This window comes from Chelonia mydas, chromosome 3 (assembly GCF_015237465.2).
Source record: "Chelonia mydas isolate rCheMyd1 chromosome 3, rCheMyd1.pri.v2, whole genome shotgun sequence".
Taxonomy (NCBI): Eukaryota; Metazoa; Chordata; order Testudines; family Cheloniidae; genus Chelonia; species Chelonia mydas.
This window is the reverse complement of record NC_057851.1, coordinates 152,210,564-152,235,380: the sequence shown is the minus strand read 5'-3', so window position 1 is coordinate 152,235,380 and position 24,817 is coordinate 152,210,564. Positions and strand designations below refer to the sequence as shown.

General features: G+C 40.1%; 1 protein-coding gene across 6 annotated transcripts in view; it reads right to left on the bottom strand.

The window, feature by feature from the left end:
* CDC42BPA (CDC42 binding protein kinase alpha) overlaps positions 1–24,817 on the bottom strand; it is a 328,646-nt gene that overhangs the window by 130,383 nt on the left and 173,446 nt on the right. For all 6 annotated transcript variants that reach the window (XM_037895609.2, XM_037895606.2, XM_027833828.3 and 3 more), the window contains exons 6-8: positions 4,226–4,319; positions 3,140–3,340; positions 2,297–2,545 (exon numbers count right to left, since the gene is read on the bottom strand). In XM_037895609.2, the coding sequence (XP_037751537.1) occupies positions 2,297–2,545; positions 3,140–3,340; positions 4,226–4,319 (544 nt within the window). The remainder of the gene's footprint in view (positions 1–2,296; positions 2,546–3,139; positions 3,341–4,225; positions 4,320–24,817) is intronic.

Sequence of the window (24,817 nt, the reverse complement as noted above, 5' to 3'; positions counted from 1 at the left end):
ACTTCTGAAAAGCAGACCTAGGTGTTTCACATTAGGCACCCAGAAAATGAAGTCTAAACAATTAGTGTCCATCTGTGACAATTTAAGTGACTTGCCCAGTATCACATCAGATGTCTCTGGAAGAGCCAGGGATAGATTCTAGTTATATTTGGTTAGAGTCAAATGACAATCAGAGGACCACTGTTCCTTTCCTCCAGAGATCCTGCAGAAAAAATTGTATGTGATCAGGTACATGAACATATATCCATACAGGTAACCTTAATTCTGGCACTTCTACTTTTGAGTGCTTGACTTTGCAACCTTCATGTTCTTTTAACATATATCTTTGTATGTAAGTTTAAAACACTTAAGAAAAATGAAAAAACAAATAATCAAAAAAACTTATGTAAAACTGTAGACATTCCCTACACAACCTGACTCTAAGACCTTCAGCTACGTAGCACAGATTTCTACCACTTGAACTGCAGTAGGAAGGGCCTTTCCACATTCCATTATGACAAAAGGTATGTTGATGCAGGAAAACAGCAGGAGCAGGAATTAATTTGTCTCTGTCCTACCTGGAGGTTCATGTCAGTTTGGCTGCATCAGAATAATACAGAACACTCAATGGAGCCTGGGAGCATATACAGTGCAGCTGGCATGTCCAAAAATTCAGAAGCAAGTGCTGAACAAGCATTACTGCACATGTGCAAACAGCAGATTTTTGTGGCTTATAATAAATCTGGGTGTATTCTCACAGGGACAGCTAGAGGCATCTCTCTGATGCTAGGACTGACCCCTCACCAAATTTCAAAGTTCCTGTTCAAAACCATGGAATTGCTAAAACTATTAAATAAATGACTGGACATTTTTTTTTAGCAGGGGGTTAAACTACTTATTTATTATCTTTCTTCTTGAAAATAGCTGAACTGTTTTCACTCAAACATTCAAAAAATTCAACCTGAGGCAGAGATCAGGCACGGAAAATTTCAGTTACAATGATTAAAAATTGGTACAATTGTGAGTCATTTTGAGTGGAGGGTTATAATCCACAGTGACAGAATAATAAAATTACATGGACATTATTCTTTATTATTCTGGACTAAGGGTATGTCTACTGTGCAATTAACCACCTGCGGCTGGCACATGTCAACTGACTTGGGCTCACAGGGCTCAGGCTATGGGGCTCTAAAACTGTGGTGTAGACATTCAGCCCCAGGCTGGAGCCAGAGCTCTGGACCCCCATGACACCTGGGCTCTAGCATGAGCCTGACCATTTGCACTGCAACCTCACAGCCCTGCAGCCCAAGCCCAGCAAGCTCAAGTCGGCTGACACCTAGGGGTTACAGTGGACGAGAAGCTGGATATGAGTCAACAGTGTGCCGTTGTTGCCAAGAAGGCCAATGGCATTTTGGGATGTATAAGTAGAGTCATTGCCAGGAGATCGAGGGAAGTGATCGTTCCCCTCTATTCGACATTGGTGAGGCCTCATCTGGAGTACTGTGTCCAGTTTTGGGCCCCACACTACAAGAAGGATGTGGAAAAATTGGAAAGCATCCAGCAGAGGGCAACAAAAATTATTAGGGGACTGGAACACATGACTTATGAGGAGAGGCTGAGGGAACTGGGATTGTTTAGTCTGCGGAAGAGAAGAATGAGGGGGGATTTGATAGCTGCTTTCAACTATCTGAAAGGGGGTTCCAAAGAGGATGGATCTAGACTGTTCTCAGTGGCAGCAGATGACAGACCAAGGAGTAATGGTCTCAAGTTGCAGTGGGGGAGGTTTAGGTTGGATATTAGGAAAAACTTTTTCACTAGGAGGGTGTTGAAACACTGGAATGCGTTACCTAGGGAGGTGGTGGAATCTCCTTTCTTAGATATTTTTAAGGTCAGGCTTGACAAAGCCCTGGCTGGGATGATTTAGTTGGGGATTGGTCCTGCTTTGAGCAGGGGGTTGGACTAGATGACCTCCTGAGGTCCCTTCCAACCCTGATATTCTATGATTCTATGACACGGATCAGTCGCAGGTGTTTAATTACATTGTAAACATACCCTAAGTGTCTCATCCCGTAAACATATAAGTATATGTGTAACTTTCTTCAAGTACCCACACTGACTTCTACACAACTTGAGTAAATTTATTTATCTTCTTAAGTGTTTTCAGGATCAAGCCTCATTCCTTGGATGAGCATTTGTATCTACTTAGTATACAGCATACAGCACCAAAGCATTCTGAAATTTCAGAGCCAAATTTTGGAAACCTCTGTAACAAATGAAGAAAATCAGGATTTGGAAAAAATGTCAATCTTAGACTTACAGAGTTTTTTAAACAATCGTCATCCACATCAAAGTTTGATGTATCAGTTGGACTACTGACTTCAGGGATGTAAGGTGCTTCACAGTTCCGAATGTTATCCCATTCAATCCCAGCAAAAAATGGGTGGTTCTTAAAGTCTTCTATCCCATTTTGCCCAAGTCGATGCTCCCTGCTGCAAATGAGCCTTCGAATGAGGTCCTTGGCATTTTCAGACACATCTGTCACTTGAGCAGGAAACTGAAACCTCTCCTTAAAGGATAAAACAGGAGGAAATAGTTTATTACCAAGAAAATGTCACAAAAGTCAGGTTCCTTCGTGATTGTTTCTGTACAGAAAAATAGGGCTTTGCAAATACTCAGGCTCTTACTGTTAAATGAATGCAATAAGCTTCTAGGAAAAAATCTTCCCCAGACGATAAAAAGTATTGAAAATGCTATAACTGTCTCCTCCTTTTTTATTTATTTAAATGTCTCATGTACATTTTTGGATTCTATCTTTGCCTCCAGGTGGAAGAATGTTTAAGGATCTCTTTCCTAAGCCAAAAAATGGATCCACCAGCAAAAAACAGAACAAGAAGATGTAGCATAGCCAAGACTTACTCCTTGGAGTGAACTAATAGCCACCATTGTATATCCAGGTTTTTAGTTTTGGACTATCTTATTCAAAAGCAAAGCCAGTTGCAATTCATAACCACAAAATGTACTGTATGGAAACCAAATTTATATTTAAGATTTATGAACATGAATACGATCATTACATAAGAACTCTCTTTATAAATAGACCTTTAAGCTAACCCTTTTTATTCACTAAAATTAGTTCACAAAAAATAGAAAAAACACTAACTTTGTGATTCATTATTTTCCCGTAGGTCTCCACCAATGACTCTGCATAAAAGGGTGTCTCTCCATAAAGCATTTCATACATGCAAACACCTAGGGACCACCAGTCACACTCAGGTCCATACTTCCCTTTTCCATCTTCCATGGCCTGCAGGATTTCTGGAGAGATGTAGTCTGGAGTTCCAACTGCTACCGAAGACTGGACCTGGGGAGTTAGCATTTTCATGAGTAAAAATGACATACACAGTTACAGACAGTAGCGCCGGGGGTGGAGAGAGAAGTTGAGGGATATCACATGCATATGTAAGTTTATAATTCAAATTATAAACAGTGAATTCTAATACAAAAAGGGGGTTTCTAAATAACAATTGAGAAAAAAATGTTCTCGTGTCAAAGCCACTTCAGTGTTTCAAACCTAAAGTTCTGAAAAAATTTATTGGGCATTCTAATAATTTACTTTTGCTGTGAGCTGTGATGAATGCCAAAAATAAGGCAGTTTCGAGCTTGCAGTTATTATCTCCCTGATAATCGCACACGTTATTAATTCAGATGCTTTGTAACACTTCAGGGCATGACTATCACACTGGAACTACATTCTTGTCAGATACACCACACATTGTATAAGTTTAAACACAGCACTGCAATAGGATGAAGTGATATCAATGGTACCTGATTCTGCTTCTGCCAAAGCCCTGATCTGAGTGCAGTGAAATCAACGAATGCTTTGACTGAGTAATGATTATGGCATGAGGCTCAAAATTGAGTCTTACATCTTTCCAATGGATATGTATTAATTTTGATTATATGCCCTCCCTTTATTAACTTTTTTAATGAAATGAAATAAAAATGCATTTAACAAAGACAGAATTCACATAGAATGCAGATATATTCTGAACTGAAACCAAATACTGTAAATACTTATAAAACTCTACAAATGCTATCACTGTCATTAATAAAAATGTGCACTTAAAAATGACATTTCCTTCACAAATAGGACTTCTTTGCGAGCAGAAATTTCACTGGCAAGTAGAGAACAGAAAGGAAAGGTGGTTGAGGGGAGGTTAGAGCTGTATCATTCTTTCTAATTTACCGTTCCATCTTCCATCAGTTTCAGACAAGAACCAAAATCTGCTAACCGAATATGTCCATTCATATCCATCAAGATGTTGTCTGGTTTAATGTCCCTGCAAATGAAATGTATTCAATAATTAGCATGAAGAAAAAGCATAATGCATCCTCCTGGGCAATAACTTTGAAACTTGTTTTTTCATTCACTGACAGTGCTACATCATTAGACTGAGTGTAGTGGCTCACTACATGACTTTATTAATAAAACACTTGCCATCCAGTCATACATACAGTTGGAATTTTTTCAGTGAAGCATGTGGGGATTTAACCATGTAACTCCCATTAACCATAATCATCATCATGTGGTCAAATTCCATACATCACAGACAATTTATACCAGTATACGTATAAAGAAAACAATGGCAGAATGTCTGCATAATCCTATGCATTCCTTATACTGTGCTATTATCTAATACTTTACTGAAATAACAGAGATGTCTAAATCACTTCAAGATGTCTAGAGGAGTACTCTTAAGTGACATACTGGCACTAGGCTAAGAAAACATCTCCCATATGTAACTGTGGAACAAAGTTACAACAAATAATTTGTGCAGTATTACGATTTAGCATCTTTCATCTATACATTTCTGGATTTCTACTATGTATTCCTACACCTAACACACACACACTCTTTTATTCTAGTTCATATTATCCACTCATAAGGCTAGGTGGACATTCAATCTGGAATTTGTGACAATGCCATTTCATAGACCTGCTGAAAGGTCTCTGAAGAATCCTGCACTAGCTTACAGCCTGCCCTGTTGGTGATACCCTTGTGAGTAGTCAACTTGTGTTGGTTTGAGAACCTACATTTATTTTTGGAGTCATGCACATTTAAAAAAAAAAATCTATTCACACAAACCAACAAACCACGAGCACACAGAGCTACAGCTCTGCTGTAAGAAAGCAATGGTTTTACAAACCCCACATGAACTCTGAGAATATGTCAGGTTTCAGAGTAACAGCCGTGTTAGTCTGTATTCGCAAAAAGAAAAGGAGTACTTGTGGCACCTTAGAGACTTAGTCTCTAAGGTGCCACAAGTACTCCTTTTCTTTTTGAGAATATGTCATTCAACATTTCTTAAGCATAAACAATTAATTCAAGAAACCTGATGACCTGCCAGCCTAGTGGTGGGACTCGTGTATTATATACTGTAAGCAGCAGGATTGTAGGAACAGATGTCTTGTCTAACCTGACAGCCAGAACTTGGCGGCCATAAATAAATAGGGCCATGTTCATCATTGGCAGCTTCATGGAGCTCAACCCACATATGTCAGCAGTGTCTATGATTCTGTGCGTGCTGCTTCTGTGACACCACCGGCCACAATCATTTCATAGGAGTCAGCTTAAGTCAGTGGCGATTTGGGATCTCTGGACCAGAAGTGTAACTCCATTGCTTGAAGTGGCATTGTAACAGATTTACCCCAGTGTAATTAGGAACAGACTTTGGACCTTCATTTCCAAAGGTCCTAGTTACAAAAGTACTCCCATGAAATACCTCTAAGAGGGAAGAGTGTGGAGAAAGAGAGGGCCATAAAAGAATAAATAACTTAAGGAATTTACACCATAAACTCTGTTAAAGTACTGAGTTTATCGCAAAACTATGAAAGCCATGGGATTTAGAATTATGATTGACATCCAATAGATTTCAGGAGTTATTCCTTACAATTTAGTGGGGTTTTTTGTGGGGGGATTTTTTTTAGATTTTTGCGGGGAGAGGGGGAAGGTGGAAGAGGAAAGGTTGTGGGGTTTTTGTAAAATGTTAAATTTAAAACAAGTTCAAAATATTTTTAAAATATGTATTAATTGTACAGTTCACTTTGTACTTAAGATAAATTTTTAAGAGTAATAAAAACTGTGATTAGCTGTTTGTGAATTTTTATTTCACCAAATTAGGTTTTGGTTCCGTGAAGGGATCTGCATAGGTAGAGCCCTGCATGGATATAAAATTTGAGTCCACACCCATCCGCGATTTGCAAACATGGTTCACGGATATTCGCATCTGCGGATATCCATGGATATAAAGACAATATCCGCAGATTTGCAGGGCTCTGTGTATAGGCATAAGGTCTATCCTTGCACATAGATTTATACAGTAAGAGCGTAATCCTATAAAGGTGACAGTTTTTCATCTGAGGCTTTAATGTCTCCCAGGTAACTGAGTACACAGGGAATCTGAAATTCATAGATTAATTGGGCCCAAATTCTGCAGCGGACTGTGTGAGGGCACACCCATATGGAGTCAAGTGCAGAACTAAGAATTTGGTGGTTAGGCATGTGAATGAGGTCCAAATGTAATATATCTTTTAACTAAAAAATAACACAATACAAATAAATAATAATTAAAACACAATTATAGCATTTGCCCATTAAACTGCATTTCTCAAAAATATGACAAGGGTATTAAATTCTCATCCTACTCTGACCCAAAATATTCAAAAGGAAGACCATGAATTGACTGCCACAGCAATGTTAGCTTTCAAAGATTTGAGCTGTTTATGAGGCATAAGAACAAAATAGGAAATATTAGCAACTGAAAATACTAACTTTATTTCATTCTTATAACATATAAATGATAAACATATAAATTAGAGACAAGGTGGCTGAGGTAATACAGTATCTTTTATTGGACCAACTTCTGTTGGTGAGAGAGAGAGGAACTTTCAAGCTCACACCGAGCTCTTAGACTTCTTAGCTCTACTTAGTCGAAGAAGAGCTCTGTGTGAGCTCGAATGTTCCTCTCTCTCTCACCAACAGAAGTTGGTCCAATAAAATATATCACCATACTTAACTTGGATCTCTAAAATCCTGGGACCAATATGGTTACAACAACATTGCATTATTCACAGGCTGAGACCTTGGCAAAAAGTAAACTGAATTATTCACAGGTTGAGACCTTAGTAGGCTATGCTATACCTCAGAGAATTTTTTTAAAGACTGATTTATAAACCTTTGTAATTAAAGGTTTATAATGGAAAAGATGAAAGACTCTATAGCACTAAGGGTAAGATGTCAAGCTTTACACACTTCAGAATAATGAAAACAGTACCAGTAAGTTTCACGAAGCTACTGTACATGAATAATACATTTTATAATTTGTATTAACTTGTTATAGTTTGTAACAATAAAAATAGGGTTAATTTATTTTTTTGAGGGGAATTTATTTTGTCAAAAACTGGTTGCTCTTTAGGTTCTGATACTGCACCATTAAAGTCAATGGAAGCATCTTCCACTTCAACAAGTGTAGTATCAAGCAGAAAAGAAATCAATGTAGATTTATACAGATGCTAACATTTATTATGGTTGAAATTGACAAAAGTACATGTTTTCAGTTTTCTGTCTACTTTCACAGATCGAAGCTCCTGACTAAATCATGACATACATTAACAGAAACACTTCTGTAAAAAGCAGAACTGTCCCTAAAGCTCATTCCTCCTGACTGTCCCTTTCAAGGCAGTCTTTTGATTTTCATAAAGTTCTCAGATAAAATTATTACTGGACGTTGGTCCACTGAGTCCCCTACTTCACAAAAGTACTTGGAAGGGAACTCTCACTACTGAAGCTGTGAAGTTTTCACATTGTTTATGCCTAAACCCTGCCTGGTCATGGAGATTGGTAGAAGTGCAAAGAATGGAGCAAACAGCATGCAAAAAGACAAGACGACGGTGGACATCCAAGGGGATCCCAGATCTCAGACAGCTATGCAAACCTGCAACTCCCTTGGCCACTGCCCTTCAAGCTCTGCTTTGACTCAGAAAAAGGATACCACAGAGTACAGGGTGGAGAGTTAATGTTGCCTTAAATATACTCAGTCCAGTATATTGCAAGTATAGGTTAATACTGTGTTATCCTGGGTACTGCTGCCAGTGTGGGTAGCTAACTTTTTAAAGTATAATTGGTAAAACTACAAAACAGGCACTTCTGACTCAACTCAAAATTAAAAACCAAACAGTCTTAGATCAATAGTATTTAGATCTTACTGTGTTTGTTAGTCATATGCAGAAAAACACTGACATGGAAGTAAAATACACAAAGTAAAAAGCTCTATTTTCACAACATTTAGAAACAGCCACTGGTTTGGGTGACTCACTCTAACAAAGAGCTCCTGCCACTCTAGAAACACAGCAAATGCATTTATCAAAGGCAAGCAAGTATTATTAGATTTCAAATCTCAGAAGAGGGCACAATAAATAATGGCTAATTCTTAGAATGTAAACTGAAAGAAGCATTTGAGCATCCATTAAGCAACATTCTTCAGTCCCAGTTTTGCAGAATGTTGTTGATGCTACATGTCAAATAATTACTATTGCCAGTTTGAGATTTTTTTAAATGTATTTATTTTTACATTGTCCCATCAAAGTACATTTCAAATAAAAAAAACAGAAACATGCTACTAACGTCTTGGGAACCATAATTCTGGTGTGAAATGATTTGCAAAAAGTAAATCTAAAATCAAATTGCATTTCAAAATCTGGACCAAGAACAAGATAAACAAAAAACAGGAAGTACCTTTGAGGCACCGTTTACCCAAGTCATCTGTCTTTCAAGATATACCCAAGAGTATTAAAAAAAAAAATATGGACAGCGAGTTCACAGATTCCACAAAACAGAACCAAGAAAAATCTTGCTGTGATCGTCAGTATTACACACACTCACACACACACATTACAGAGGGCACCGAAAATACTGTGGCTAAATACTTATTTTTAAGAGCCATTTTTGACACCAGGCCAAATGTTCATGTCCCACAGGAAGGTGAGGAAAAACACAATATATTTCAAGCTTTTTCTTGTCACATCTCTGCTTCATCATCGACACACTGAAGCAGAGATGGCAGCCTTGCAGAAGAAGCAGGAGGCAGAGTCTATACAAACTAGAGGCCAAGAACTGTGGATGAAACCTTGGGGGAATCCCAATCAGATACATGGAATGGTTATCCTTTCATGAGCCTCTTGCCCTCGTCTTCCCTTGCAGCAGGGCCAACCACTGTGCTGTGCTACCATTGCCTACTCCACCACAGAGATTCCTACATAATCCATGGGAATCTAATGCTGTGAAAGAGGAATTAAGACTGGAGTGACCAGATGAATCCAATTTTTAAAATTCTTTCCATTTCCTATTAGTCACATGGGTAAAAATGATTATTTTTCATAAATATAGGTAACCAGAGCCGCAACTTCAGTAAATCTGTGTAGCTCCATTGACTTCAATGGAGCTAGGCCAGCTGAGAATCTGGCCCAACATCTTTTGGGTGCTTGACTTTGCAACCTTAATAATGTTCTTTTAACACTAATTTTTAGACTAATTTCCTAGGCTTTTAAAAAAATCAAACTAAAAAGAAATTCCATCAGGTTAAATCACATTGACAACCATATATGTTAACAGCAGGATTGGAACCTTTAAATCCACCACACGGATCTCTGCCACCTGAACTAATGGAGTAAGTGATAGCAGTAGTAGGTTATCACCCTCTATGTGGACTAGTACAAGAGGAGGAAGATACATACGCTTTGCCAATAGGTTTCACAGATATTTGCTAACAGCAGAAGAATATTGAGACTCAGGATTTTGAGTACCATTCTTGGTTATGGAGTGTGCTCCAGTTATTACAGATCTTTCTGCTCTTGTTTTCCCCAAGCCTGACACTTCTGACCCAGAGCTCTCTCTTCCTCTCTACCGCACCCTCCCTGACTGCTCATCCCAGTCACATCACCTAGCCACTCTTCGTCTCCAGTCTCCATCCCATTCCCGTCTCCCCTTCCAGGCTTCCCAGCTCAGTCCCAGTCTTCCCTCCACCCAGCATCCCCTTCAAGGCTCCTTCTTCCAATTTCCTTACCCACTCAGGTCCAGTCCCTCTGCCCCTTCCTCAACCAATCTCAATCTGCCCCGCATCTCCCACTGGCTCCTAGTCCTCTGACCCCTGTTCCTTACACACAACTGGCTTCTGGTCTTCTTGCCTGGCCCGTCCCAGCCTCCCCTCGCACCAGCTATTCATCCAATCTCAGTCTTCTCCTCTCTCAGTCCCCACCTACTCCTGTTTCCATATCCCCCATTCCCAGTCCAAGTCTCCTTGTTCAGGCAATCTCAGTGTCTCCCCCAATCTTTTGCCAGCTCCCAGCATCTCCTCCTGAACCAGGTTTCTTGTCCTTAACTATTCCCTCACTGCGGTTGAGGTTTTGGCCTCTCTGCATTTGAGTCAAGTGGCTTCCTCCTCCATGGTACCTGGGGACTAGAAGGGAGAACATTCAGCACAGAACAGACCATCTCCTTGCTCTCTATTCTGGTGCCCTGCACTACTGCTGACTACAGCAGCCAGGAGCAGCAATTACAAAGAAAGTCCCTCTCAGCCCCTGCAGCTCTGGGATGGAGCCTACCCAGTACCGAAAGAATCTTTGGAGAATGTAGCAGTCAAGTTCTAAAAAACATGTGCAAACTGAGATAGTCCGAAGACTTAAGTCTTGGCCAAATGTGGATGTTTTTTCATGAGAACAGCAAAAGGCCATGAAATGTTGTAATAATTTTTTTTTATCATAAGCAAAGAATGTAATTTTTTCTAATCACTTCTTTGAAAATGGCTGAGCCATTTTTGTTTTAGGCAGACACCTGGGATGGAAAACTTCAGTCCAAATGGTTAACGTTGGCAAAGATATAAGCAACTGAAACAAGGTCTTACAGCAGGAGTGTTCAGTGCTAACAGCTCCCCCTATATTATCACTTGGGGGTGCTCCCAGGACCCTTCACAACAACAAAACTGAATGACTCTTCACAACAGATATAGAAGGTTTAAAGAGAGAGGTTTCATTTGTTAATATTTATAAAACATTTTGAGATCCTGCGATCAAAGGTGCTAAAGAAGTGCAAAGTGCCAATATTACCTGGGTAGTAGGCTACATACAGAGCACCTGTTCTTTACAAACCTTTCAATCCTGTCAGGGGCTTCAAAAGAGAGATCACATGCTACTCTTAAACAGGAAAAAAAACCATTTCAAAATAGGATTTATTTGCAAACCCATTCTGTAAATCACATTTATAGTGGGAAGAGATGCTGAATTCAAGAAGTTTGATAGCATGGTGCTCTATGGAATCCGTAACCGACTCTTGAAGAAACCACACCCTGTTCAAGAGCAGAGCAGCCCTTTCCCACCCAGTTGCATGACACACTGTGCATACAGGCTTTAGGGGTTACTTTGTTATCTTGAGTTGCTACAAGTACTTCAAACTGACAGCAAAGTAAATTAAAGGGCATGCATGCTCAAACCATCAAAGGAAACAGTACAACTTTGTGCCCTTACTTCTGCTTCACAGCAATGTCATCTTTGGGTGTGATCTGTGAGTAAAGTCTAGATTTCTATTTGGAATGAGTGATATATGAAACTCGGAAGACCCAGAAGTTTGGAGCACGAGACCACCCTTAAGTACAGATGCTTATGTAAAGTGTTTGGGTCTGCAACACGAGAAACAATCATATGACCTACTGAATGCCTTCAGCTCCTGTGAATTACAATGGGAATTGTAGGCACTCAGCCCCTTGTAGTAGAAGCTTGGCATTGCACAGGATCAGAGTCACGGCTGGAAACGTTGTCGGAAGCGATTGTCCATGCGATTTTAGGTACTTCCTGTTTCTGATCAGCCTGGAAATACTGGGGGAACACCTGCTTTCATGAGTATTTTGTAAGCTTGCTTCCAGAATGAAAATAAAAAGCACTGAGGCTTGTGAAAAAAAACTATTTAAAATATTAACAGAACATTTTTCAAACCTCATAATAGAGTCTGGTTTAATTTGTGATTTGGGCAAAGCTTCAGATTGAGGTTTGTTTCTCCGAATGGGTTCACCCAGCTCTCTTTAAAATGAGTTTTTCTTTAACCACAAATAAAAGATTAGTCATTTTGAATGCTGTGTTACTCTAACAGTGTTCTGATATGAGATTATAGTAGGTGTTAGAGAAATCAAAATGAATGGCAATAATCCTACTAATGAACCAGACAGAAATTCTGTTTGTTTACTAAGGCTCAAGAATAAACTGTTCCCTATGAAATTTGGTAAATCTGTAGCAGTGTTTTATATCAGTTATTAAAAAAAAACCCTAATTTTATGTTCTGAAACCATTTGACTAGGTTCATTTCTGAGACACAAAATTACTACAGAAACACTAAGAACTTAGCAAATTGGAAATATGTATTATAATTGAATTTTAAGTAAAGTTAAAATTTGTACCAAAATTGATTGCAAATGCCGGCATGTAAGACCCAAGGGAAAGCATATCTGTCAAGAAGACAACAGCAATTATGTAATGATTGTTTTTCAAGTATAGCTTCATTATGGGGCTGGGACTATTATTTCCAAATGCAAACAGCACACCAGGTAGTTTATTTTTCTGTGAAGCAATAATGAATAATGAATATTGAGAAATAAAATATATTTCTTACAGCTCACATATTTGTTTTTCTGGGTTTTCTAGAAAACCAGAAATCATGCAGGTAGCAATTTACTCCTGCTACTGTTATGTTTACTGGACTCTTAAATCACTGAAGTTAAGTTTACTGCATAATTATGTTGGTGGTATGAAAAGTCTGCTCAGGTATTGAGGTTCATCTGCACCACTCTACAAGTAATTGGATAACAGAATCCACCTGGAGAACTGCAATAGGAAAACAAAGATTAAAACAGCAAGAATCTTAATGAGTTTCATCTCTCTCTCTCTCCTGGAACAAGCGTCCCAGAATGGCTATGAAGAAGCGTCAGAGAGCACTATTACAAATGATTATGCCATTGGGCCAGCTTGCAGACATGCATATTAAATTCACATGCTAAAAATTATTATGAAATTAGAAAACCTGAAAAGATCAGGAAACAATACTGTGTCTTTTAGCACATGAAGCAGCAGCTCTGGGTTTAAACTCTGTGACTTCAGTGGGAGTCCTGTATGAAGAACGATTGCAAGAAAAGTCCCTTTCACAGTATTACTCTATATTTAAAAATATAGACAAAGCTACCAGTTTATTTTAGTCTACTGGTTAAATGCATAGAGTGATCTCATGCATAAGCATTATTTCATCTTCATGTTATGAAAATATATACATATAATGTAAATGTAATCGTATTTGATTTTATAAATTACCTGTCTCCCACATAATCAAAAAGAGTATGTCAACACTGCAATTAAACACCTGTGGCTGGCCTATGTCAGCAGACTCGGGCTTGTGGGTCTCGGGCTACAGGGCTGTTTAATTGTGGTGCAGACATTCCGGCTCAGGCTGGAGCCTGGGCTCTGAGACCCCGCAATGGGGGAGGGTCACACCCTAAGGGCAGGCCTACACCTAAAATGCTGAAGCAGCACAACTACACAGATGCAGCTGTGCCAGTGTAGCGCTTTGGTGAAGACACTACTACGCTGACGGGATAGCCTCTCCCACTGGCGTAGTTAATCCACCTTCATGACAGGCAGTAGCTAAGTTGAAGACGTCCACCCACCAACATAGCGCTGTGTACACTAGGGGTTAGGTTGGTATAACTGCATCGCTCAGGAATGTGGTTATACCAATGTAAGTTTATAGTGTAGACCTGGCCTAAAGCTCAAGATCTACTATCATTGCTAACCATAAAGTAAAAAAGCATGAATTGTATCTGGTATTAAACAGTTTTTCTGTGAATTCTCCAAATTCTCAGTATTTTTCTCTATGTCCCTCCTATCTGGGTTATAAAGTTAAAACTAACACACTGGTTTGTGGAAAAAATAGTGGTTTTAGGTATAGTTGCTAGACATTAGCACAGGGAAGCTGATCTTGATGGCTTAGTGCTAACTGAGGGTCCTACAGATCATCATTTAATCATTATACATGTACGTGCATTCCCAACAATTACAATCCAAATGTTAGAAGCAGACATTTATTGGTTATAATTATGCATTTTTTACAATAGGCAGCAATTCTCTTTGCCAAGCTACAGGCACTAGGAAAAAATGCTAGCACAGATCTGCCTACCATAAAGGCTGGAGCTTCACTCCAGAATTCCTTCCGTACCAAAGATTTCCCCCTACTAGGACAGAAGGTGGGTAAACTGTGCCTCTCCCTTCTGCTGTTTCAGAAATACTTTTCTTCCCCCACTGCCCTTTGTTTGGTGCAATAAAACTACGCCCATGCCAAAAATAAATAAATACATAAATAAAAATGAAGACACATTTATGTTTGGCTACTTTTCAACTAAAGAAGACAATTTGTTGCTTACAAAGGTTTTATTGAGTTAATACATTCAGCAATGCAGAACTGTGAGCCCCAAGAGATACTCAAAGCACTACATTTGGTGATCTTCCAACAAGTCTGGGAGTCACTTGATTTGGACTGGTCACAGTTAAAAATACAGCAATTTAAGTGACAGAATCTACTGCTATTTTCCATTATATTGTGCTGGGTTATATCAAATGCTGGAGTTGCCATATTCTGCCAATTTAAGCTTATCTCAACTCCAGCAAACAAAGCTAGAAATAAATCCCACCTGGCAAAAACAGCAGCACGCACTGCAGCCAGATTAGATTTGGGTAATCGGCAGCTACGCTTTAGTAATCCCAGTAAAATAGGCTGCTCACGATAGCAGCACAAGAAAAATGGACTTTGTTACACTCCTTTGACCAAGCCTCTTATCAAGGCTCCACTGTATCTCTACCTAAACAGACACTCCCTCATCCCATGTGTGGGACCCATAAAAACTTATTTCACTTAAACTCAGAATCATCTTTTGATCAAAATATATTTACCTGTATTAATATTATTCACACAGTGCTCAAAACAACACCATTATGTTTACATATAAATCAGACTCTGCCCTATGAAGCTGACAACAGAAGGATTTGAACCTGCAAAGGTGTAAGCATGTGAATAGTTTTGAAGTCAATAAGACATGCCTAAAGTTTGCAGGATTGAGCCCTTTATAGGCAAAATACAATCAACAGGGGATAAATGGAACAGATTCTACACACATTTTCATTTATATTTTTGTAGGGTAGATTTATAATTTTCATTTTTTAGAAAAACTTTATCCTATGATTACTTGTGGCACCTTAGAGACTAACCAATTTATTTGAGCATAAGCTTTCGTGAGCTACAGCTCACTTCATCGGATGCATACTGTGGAAAATACAGAAGATGTTTGTTTTTATATACACAAATCATGAAAAAATGGGTGTTTATCACTACAAAAGGTTTTCTCTCCCCCCACCCCACTCTCCTCCTGGTAATAGCTTATGTAAAGCGATCACTCTCCTTACAATGTGTATGATAATCAAGGTGGGCCATTTCCAGCACAAATCCAGGGTTTAACAAGAATGTCTGAGGAAGGGGGTGGGGTGGGGGGGTTAGGAAATAGGTTACCTCCCCTTGTTTTCCTAATCCCCCCCCCACCCCCTCAGACGTTCTTGTTAAACCCTGGATTTGTGCTGGAAATGGCCCACCTTGATTATCATACACATTGTAAGGAGAGTGATCGCTTTACATAAGCTATTACCAGCAGGAGAGTGGGGTGGGGGGAGAGAAAACCTTTTGTAGTGATAAACACCCATTTTTTCATGATTTGTGTGTATAAAAACAAACATCTTCTGTATTTTCCACAGTATGCATCCGATGAAGTGAGCTGTAGCTCACGAAAGCTTATGCTCAAATAAATTGGTTAGTGTCTAAGGTGCCATAAGTACTCCTTTTCTTTTTGCGAATACAGACTAACACGGCTGTTACTCTGAAACCTATCCTATGATTGTAAACTCCACTCTGTTTTCTTATTAGCGGTTACCCAATATAGCCTTTACCACCTCAGTATCAGCCAAAAAATTCACCTCTAGTTTAGAAGAATCCCAATACTTTAAGCAACAAGAGCCCAATCTAAACTCTTATTAAAGTTAATGGACAGATTCCCATTGAGTACAATGAGAGCTGGATCAGGCCTCAAGGGAACAACTCCCAAGCCCTTGGAGACTGGCATATTTATTGAAAATGGGTATATGATTTTACAATGTATATAGTTTTATACACAACAAATTAAGATTATTATTGGTAGTAGCATTACAATGGTGCAGACAGGCGCCAACAGAAATCAGGGCTCCAATATACTAGGCACTATATACACACAGTAAGAAAGAGACTCTGAAGAGCCAACAAGTTAAACAGACTAAAAAGACAAAGGGTGGGAGAAAAGCAGTATTATTTTCCGCACTTTATTAAGGTACATATACCTCAATCAAGGTTGCAAGGTGGCAGAGTCAGGAGTTGAACCCAGATCTCCTGAGTCTCAGGATATACATAATCTAGACCAGGCGTTCTCATACTTCATTGCACCATGACCCCCTTCTGGCAACAAAAATTACTACACAACGCCGGCGGGGGGACGGAAGCCTGAGCCTTCCCGAGCCCTGCCACCCTGGGTGGGGGGGCCAAAGTCAAATCCCGAGCCCCACCACGCCGATGGGGGGGCCAAAGCCGAAGCCCAAGGGCTTCAGCCCTACGCAGGTGGCCTGTAATCTGAGCCCTGCTGCTCAGGGTTAAAGCCCTCAGGCTTAGGCTTTGGCCCCGGCCCCAGGCAGTGTAGCGCTCGGGTTTCGGCCCTAGGCCCCAGCAAGTCTAAGCCAGCCTTGGTGACCCCATTAAAATGGAGTCACGATCTACTTTGGAGTCCTAACCCACAGTTTGAGAACACCTGATCTAGACTTAAAGAGACCCTGGTATTTTATTTTTCATTATTAAAAAAATATCCTTCTCCAGAGACTTACACTGTTCTTTAAACTAATTTCTGCTGTTCAAACAGCTATCCAGGAAAGGCCAAACTATTTATCTTCTGGTATCTGGTTTTCTTGATCAATTTCAAATGTTAATAAAGTAAGCAACAACACACAAAAGGGCGTGTGTTCGCCAGCCAACATATACACACTCTGGGTGTGCTCAGACATGGAGGTTCATTCCTGAACACACATACTGGCTTATGAATATATCCTGGTGTTTTTCAAAGAACTTACAAAATGGTCTTCTGAAAAATCAAGCAATTTAAAAACATTTTTACTATAGCATCTTAAAAACTAATCTGCCAAAGAAAATTGTTGCATTGTTGTATATTTATTTGCTGTAAAATATTTGGATGTTGTAGTCCTAGAATTAGGGTTAATTAAAAAACAACAACCCTGCTTTGTGTCTGAGCGTGTGCTGAAACGCTCATTCTTACTTAAAAATAATGCACCATTGAGACAAGCCCTAATAACTCAAAAAAAAAAAAAAAGCTATAAAAAAATGGTTTATCTCCAATCATATTCAGTTTCCATGGCATCACCCCAAATCAGATTAACCGAAATGGAAATGACTATGGCAGTGGCTTCTATATATCACCTTAAAAATTGTTGTGATGTGACTGTATGGAACATTAAACTTATGTACCAAGAGCAATACGTGTGCCAGAGTTTAGGAAACCCTGGACTGGGGTCTGAGCCAAAGCCCGCTGAAGTCAAAGGATGAGGCAGTGGAACTCAGATGTCCGTGCAGTTCCTGAATGTGATGTACAGAGCAATGTACTTTCGGAGTCAGTTTCCCCACAAACACCACTTATAATAAAATAACTAGATCAGAAGGATTTTGTGTGAATACTATCTATAACACATGAAAAACTATTGGCAATATTATGCCTGCTTTAATATAGAACAGCCCCTAATATTTAATTCAAACAGAAATTACCAGATTCAAGCTAATTTTTTAGACTAATATGGACGTACTTTAGAAAACTCAATCAATTAAATTGCTTGTCCAGGGTTTTAAATTCATACTGGAATCCCACAGACTGTTCAAGACTGTACTAGTTTGTTTGTCTCTTTCAACATGTTTATACCATGTGCTTTATTTTAAAACGCAACAACCTGTGGGAAACAGAACACACTTAAAATATTTGGGGACAAAATCTCTCTTTAGACATGCACATGACTTTGTGGACCTCGTGTGTGTGAAGTGCACAGCAATAAGTTTCTGATAGTGTAATAATGCAGATATAAAAAAATGGTGGAAGGAATACTATATAATATATATATATATATGTTATATAATTACTTATGCTATCTCCACACAGCTGTGTGCACCATTTGGCATATATTCATTTCTATTGTTTAAAATAGCTGGGCTTTTTAAATTTAAATTTGGCTTTTTATTTGGCATTTTTTATCAGGCAAGAAGCCCTATGGCAAAATAAAATAATTAAAATAAATAAAAAAAAAAATTATGGTGAGTGATTATGAAGGTTAACAGAATACAAAACTGAAGACAACAAAATTTTGGTAACCTTGAAGGTTTTGCAAAAAAGGGAGGTAATAAGAAAATTATTCATTTTATTAAAAATAAAAGCCATTTTAAGACCACTGTTTTGGTCTGAAAACTCCAACCATCATCAGGGGAAATTAGTAAAAATTGCTGCTAGCTGGATTCAATTTGTAAAGCTCAAGGAGGAGACAATCATGAGGAAATGAGATAAATAATCTTCAGCTGGAACAAGATAAATTGTGACATAATTACAGAACAGTATTCCAGGGCTCTGGAGGTACCATGCCATTCATTAATCAAAGCTAATCCAGGATTACAATGTTTAATTATTTGCAAAGCTTCTTTTTCAATTTTTTGTCTCCACAAGAGGATGCTGGTTTGATATAACGCAAACTCTCAAAGTTCAATTCTCAAATACATTTAGGACAAGATTTTATATATTTAGTTGCAACAGTATTTATAGTTTCTTTGGCCAGTGACAGAATTTAATTTCATCAATGTAAACCAAGCCATAGTAACTGGTGGTCTTAAAGAATATGTCTACACTGCAATAAAAGACCCATGGCACCAAGTCTCAGAGCCTAGGTCAACAGTCTTAGGCTCATGGGACTCAGACTGTGGGGCTAAAAATTGCAGTGTAGACATTCGGGCAACTACAGCCTGAGCTCTGAGACTCTTTCCCCTCACAGGATCTCAGAGCCCAGACTCCAGTCCAAGCCCGAATGCCTAAACTGCAATTTTTTAGCCCCACAGCCTGAGCCCCGCTAGCCTGAATGAGCTGATCCAGGCCAGCCATGGCCAGGCGTGGGTCATTTATTGCCGAATAAACATACCCATAGATAACATTTACACTCTAATTGGAAGTTACCGCTGGCATAGTTTCAACCACAGAGTATACAGGGTCTTTACCTAAATTCACAGGAATATGATTTTTAGAGAGTCAGCAGGGTTCACTGACAGTACCCACATTTAAAGTAAAGAGCATTTTAAAACTATTGGCAAAAGGTCCCAAAATGACAGCCCTGCAGACTGATGGCCTTTATATTCCCACATTACCCAACATAATGCAACTGAACCTTAACACACATAGATCATAGAATCATAGAATATCAGGGTTGGAAGGGACCTCAGGAGGTCCCTTAGTCCAACCCACTGCTCAAAGCAGGACCGATCCCCAATTAAATTATCCCAGCCAGGGCTTTGTCAAGCCTGACCTTAAAACCTTCTAAGGAAGGAGATTCCACCACCTCCCTAGGTAATGCATTCCAGTGTTTCACCATCCTCCTAGTGAAAAAGTTTTTCCTAATATCCAACCTAAACCTCCCCCACTGCAACTTGAGACCATTACTCCTCATTCTGCCATCTGGTGCCACTGAGAACAGTCTAGATCCATCCTCTTTGGAACCCCCTTTCAGGTAGTTGAAAGCAGCTATCAAATCCCCCCTCATTCTTCTCTTCCGCAGACTAAACAATCCCAGTTCCCTCAGCCTCTCCTCATAACTCATGTGTTCCAGTCCCCTAATCATTTTTGTTGCCCTCCGCTGGACTCTTTCCAATTTTTCCACATCCTTCTTGTAGTGTGGGGCCCAAAACTGGACACAGTACTCCAGATGAGGCCTCACCAGTGTCGAATAGAGGGGAACGATCACGTCCCTCGATCTGCTGGCAATGCCCCTACTTATACATCCCAAAATGGCATTGGCCTTCTTGGCAACAAGGGCACACTGTTGACTCATATCCAGCTTCTCGTCCACTGTAACCCCTAGGTCCTTTTCTGCAGAACTGCTGCCGAGCCATTCGGTCCCTAGTCTGTAGCGGTGCATGGGATTCTTCCGTCCTAAGTGCAGGACTCTGCACTTGTCCTTGTTGAACCTCATCAGACTTCTTTTGGCCCAATCCTCCAATTTGTCTAGGTCCCTCTGTATCCTATCCCTACCCTCCAGCGTATCTACCTGTCCTCCCAGTTTAGTGTCACCTGCAAACTTGCTGAGGGTAAGGGTGAGAGGAAAGTTCTGGAGTAATAACTTCCTGCCCCAAACTGATGATCAGTTCAACCCTGTGCATGTAAGCAAGAATTACCATGGTTCAGCACCTAAATTTCATTTATATTCTTAGCTCTATATTCACAAAAGGACATAGGAGCCTAATTGGCACTTGTGGTGCCTACATCCCAGAATCAGGCCCCACTGGGATTCACACAACCCATGCTCAACTACTGCCGAACCCTGTAAGTATCTAAACTCACTTGGTGCCTTCATTTTTGCAATAAAAGTTCCCTAGGCACCTAAGTTTCTGCATCTGCACATGCACACTGCAGCCTCATGCTAGGCACTTGGATACTTCAGCCCCAATGCGACACACAGGAACAGGGGGAAGGCAGGTGTTTCGCTGTGTAACTCGCCTGCAGGGCCTAATCCAGTAGGTGAGATCCAAGCATGTTTACTGGATCGGGCCCCCACAGGTAAGCTCACACAACGTGAGCGAATGTCTGTGTGTCGGAGGAAGAGAACATAGGAGACCCCCATTCAAGTCCTGTCTGCCTGAGAGGGAGAAGGGATTTGAACAAGGACCTGCCACCTCTCAGACAAGTGCTCTAACCACTGTGCTATAGGATATTCTGATGTGGAACTCCCTCAGTCTCTTCTGTTGAAGCTGTTCAACTGGGGATAAATAACTAAAAAGTTATAGGAGCAGGGGGAGTGGATTCTTCACATCCTGGGTGAGTACCCTAGCCACTGGGCTAAAGGTTACCAGGGAGGTGGTCCCCCCCTCCCACCAACCCCCTTCAAAAACAGCAGCAAGGAAGGGTTTGCAGATAAGAATCCCAAGCAGAGAGAGGTGTCTCCCTCCACCCCAAGGATAGGAGCCAACCTCTGTGAGGGGGCGGGGCTTGGACATACACCTCACTTTAGCATCTCCCACTGGCTAACTTTGGTGAGGAGCTGCCAAGCGTGCTGACTTTTGTGAATCTCATTCTTAGGGCTTATCTCCCTCCAACCACTGTTTAGGGAAGCCAAGTGCCTCTTTCCAGCTTTGTAAATACCAGTGATTTTTTTTTAAGTGCCTAAAAGTTACGTGTGGCAAATCTGAGCATTGCGGTGCCTAAGATCCTTTGAATCTAGCCCTTAGGATCTTCTAATGTTATTAGGATTTCTGCCATTAGAGCTCTTTAGCAAAAGTTGCCTTATTCATATCACTCACAACAATAAAGTCTAAAGCACAGAACTGAAAGAGACTAAGAGTCACTCTGCATGCCCCAACTTTTTGATAGTTTCCCCACCACAAAATAAAGGAATTTTATACATACACATTTTTATACATCTACCAGAAGAGCTGCTGAGAAGCTGTGAAAGAACAGAAAACTCCATGGACTTCACTATGCAGATTTAATTTCCTGGTGCACTACTTAGATACTATGGTGATGGGTAAGAAGGATGGTCTAGTTAGGCACTGTAGGGGAACACAGGAGTCCTGATTCAGTTCCTCCCTCAGCCACAGATTTCCTGTGTGACCTTCTGAAAAATCACTTGATTTATCATGTATCTCATTTTCCCATCTGCAAAATGAGGATAACACTTCCCTACCTCACAGGGTGCTGAGAGGTTAATATCCATTAATGATGGCGATGGCTGGATGCCTCATAATGAGAAGGACCATACAAATACCCATCTAAATGGACAGGCGAATGATACTGAAAAGTCTAAGACACAGGAGATCTATGTTTCAATTCCTGATGCTGCCATGGACTGTGTGCATGAACTTGAGCAACTTATTAAATGCTCTGTGCTTCAGTTTCCCTATCTGTAAAATGAGAATAATACATATTTCACAGGGGAATTATGAGATTTACTCCGTTAATGTTTGTGAACTCCTTTGAGATCCACAGATGGAAGGTTCCATAGAAATGCAAATTTTTATTATAACACTAATATAAGCTGCACCATTACTCAGCTTTATACACTGCTTTTTAACTGTTTCCTTTAGATCCTTATACACTGAATCAAGTTATTAGTAACTTTTGGCCTGATCCTGCTTCCATTTTAAGTCAGTGGAAAAAATCCCACTTCTTCACTGGGAGCAGATTCAGGCCCATTATTTACTAATTTTCCTTAAAGATGGTCCGAGCCTGCAGACTAAAATGTTAGGCTTAGAATAGCTTTTGGTTTTGTTTTTAACAAAAAAAAACGTATGTAGTTCTGGATCACTTTCCTCTAACATCCTTTTAGCAAAACCTCAGAGGTAAACTAATTATTTTTTAAAGTAGTATTCTCATTTTATAAACAAAGAAGACACTGTACAACAGATTAGTATCTTAGACAAGCAAACAATGTGGAGCACCATGTCAAAACTGAGCAAAAGAATGTGTATGCAGCTAAGCCATTATAAATGAAACAGTCTCAAAGCCACTGAGGAGTGTCTGTAGTCTACCAAACCAGCTCAAACACTCTTTCCTTTCTTGTTGCCACTCTAGTATTGGGGCAGTCTAGGAGACACACTCAACCAACTACTTTTTTGCCACTTTCAACTCCCTTCTTAAACCACTCCCGCTCCTCCCTGTCTGCTTAGACGTTGCTGACTTTTTCAATTTAAAAGTTGAAAAGATCTGATAGGAACTCCCTTCACCTTCCACTATTTTCCTTCTCCCTACTCTCCTTCACTGAAATTACAGATTCTCCTCCGCTCTCCTCCTCTAATCCTTCCACCTGTCTCAGCAACCTCTCCCATCCTACTTTCTGATTTCCCCTATTCCCATGGTCATGTCTTCCCCACTTTCTCTTCAACCTCTAACTCTCCTCTAATTCTTTCCTCTCACAGCACCCAATTGCTTCTCTAACTGCTGCTCCATATCCTTTCTTCCCTTAATTTTCAAACCTACTCAATGCACTGCCTACACCTGCTGTCTGGCATGCCTTTCCCAGACTCTCTTCAATACAGCTTTTGACCTCTATACTCCACTGAGACTGTTCTCAAAGTCTCCAGTGTTTTTCTGACCAACCCTCACCTCCCTCAACCTACCAACTGTACCCTTAACCCTGAAATCTTATGCTCCACTGGTGTACGTGACTCTGTCCTCCCCTGCTTCTCTTCATACCTCTCTAATTGCTCTTTCAGCGTTTAATTCAGAGGATCCTTTTCATTCCCCTCCAACTTTTAGTGAGGGTCCCACAGGATACTCTCCTTAACTCTCGCCTCTCCTCCTACACACTATTTCTGAGCAATTTCATGCAAAACCAAAACTTCAACTTTCATCTCTACGCTGTCTACTCCCAGATTTTCCTCTCCACTCCAAGCCTGTCCTTCTGTCCAACTTACGATCTCTGCCTGTCCTCCTGACATCTCCTTGTGGATGTCCAACCATCAGATTAAGCAACACATGGCAAGTTGAGCTTTTAATCTTTTCCTTGCAATCCTCCTCCTTTTCTGAGTCACTGTGGACAATCCTGCCCGTCACAAAAGCTCATAACCTGGCTGCCATCTTTGATTCAACCCTATCTCAGACCAGCACATCTAGACATGTCTAAACCTTGCTGCTGCTTCTTGCACAATATCCTTAAGATCCGGCCTCTCTTCTCAGTCTACCCAGCTAATAATTGGGTCCAGGTCCTCATTATCTTTTGTATTTAATACTGTTACCTCTTCCTTTCTGGCCTTGTCAAATGCTATCTTGACCCCCTTATATCCATTCAAAACACTGCAAGGATCATCTTTCTCTGGTATCAATCCAATCAGGTCATCCCTCTCTGACTTGCCTATCTCTACCACATCAAACACATACTACTTGCCTTCATTTTTAAAGTCCTTCACAGCTTAGCCTAGACCTACTTATCTTCTGCACTTTATTGACTTATCAACTCTCACCTCTGCTCCAATACTGATGCCAGCCTTGATTGGTCATTAGTAACATTTTCTCACAAGCATCTTAACTCTTTCTCCCATGTTGCTTGTTATGCATGGGAAAAAGCTTCCTGTAAAAATCCACAAAGCCACTACACTTTCCCTCAAATCCCTTCTTAACATACTGCATCTTCACTGTGACGCCTACAAAACACTTGACAATCGCTTTGTTACCTTGAGCTCCTCCCATTTATTTGTCAAACCCATGTGTTGTTTCTCAGTTTATACTTAGATTGTATACTCTTTGTGGCAGAAACTGCATGTTTATGTGTGTACTGCGCCTAGCACAATCCCTGATTGTGGCCTGTAGGTGTCACTTCAGTACAAACAGCAGTAAATACTACTACTAATAATAATGCTGTTCAATAGCTGTAATCAGCCTTT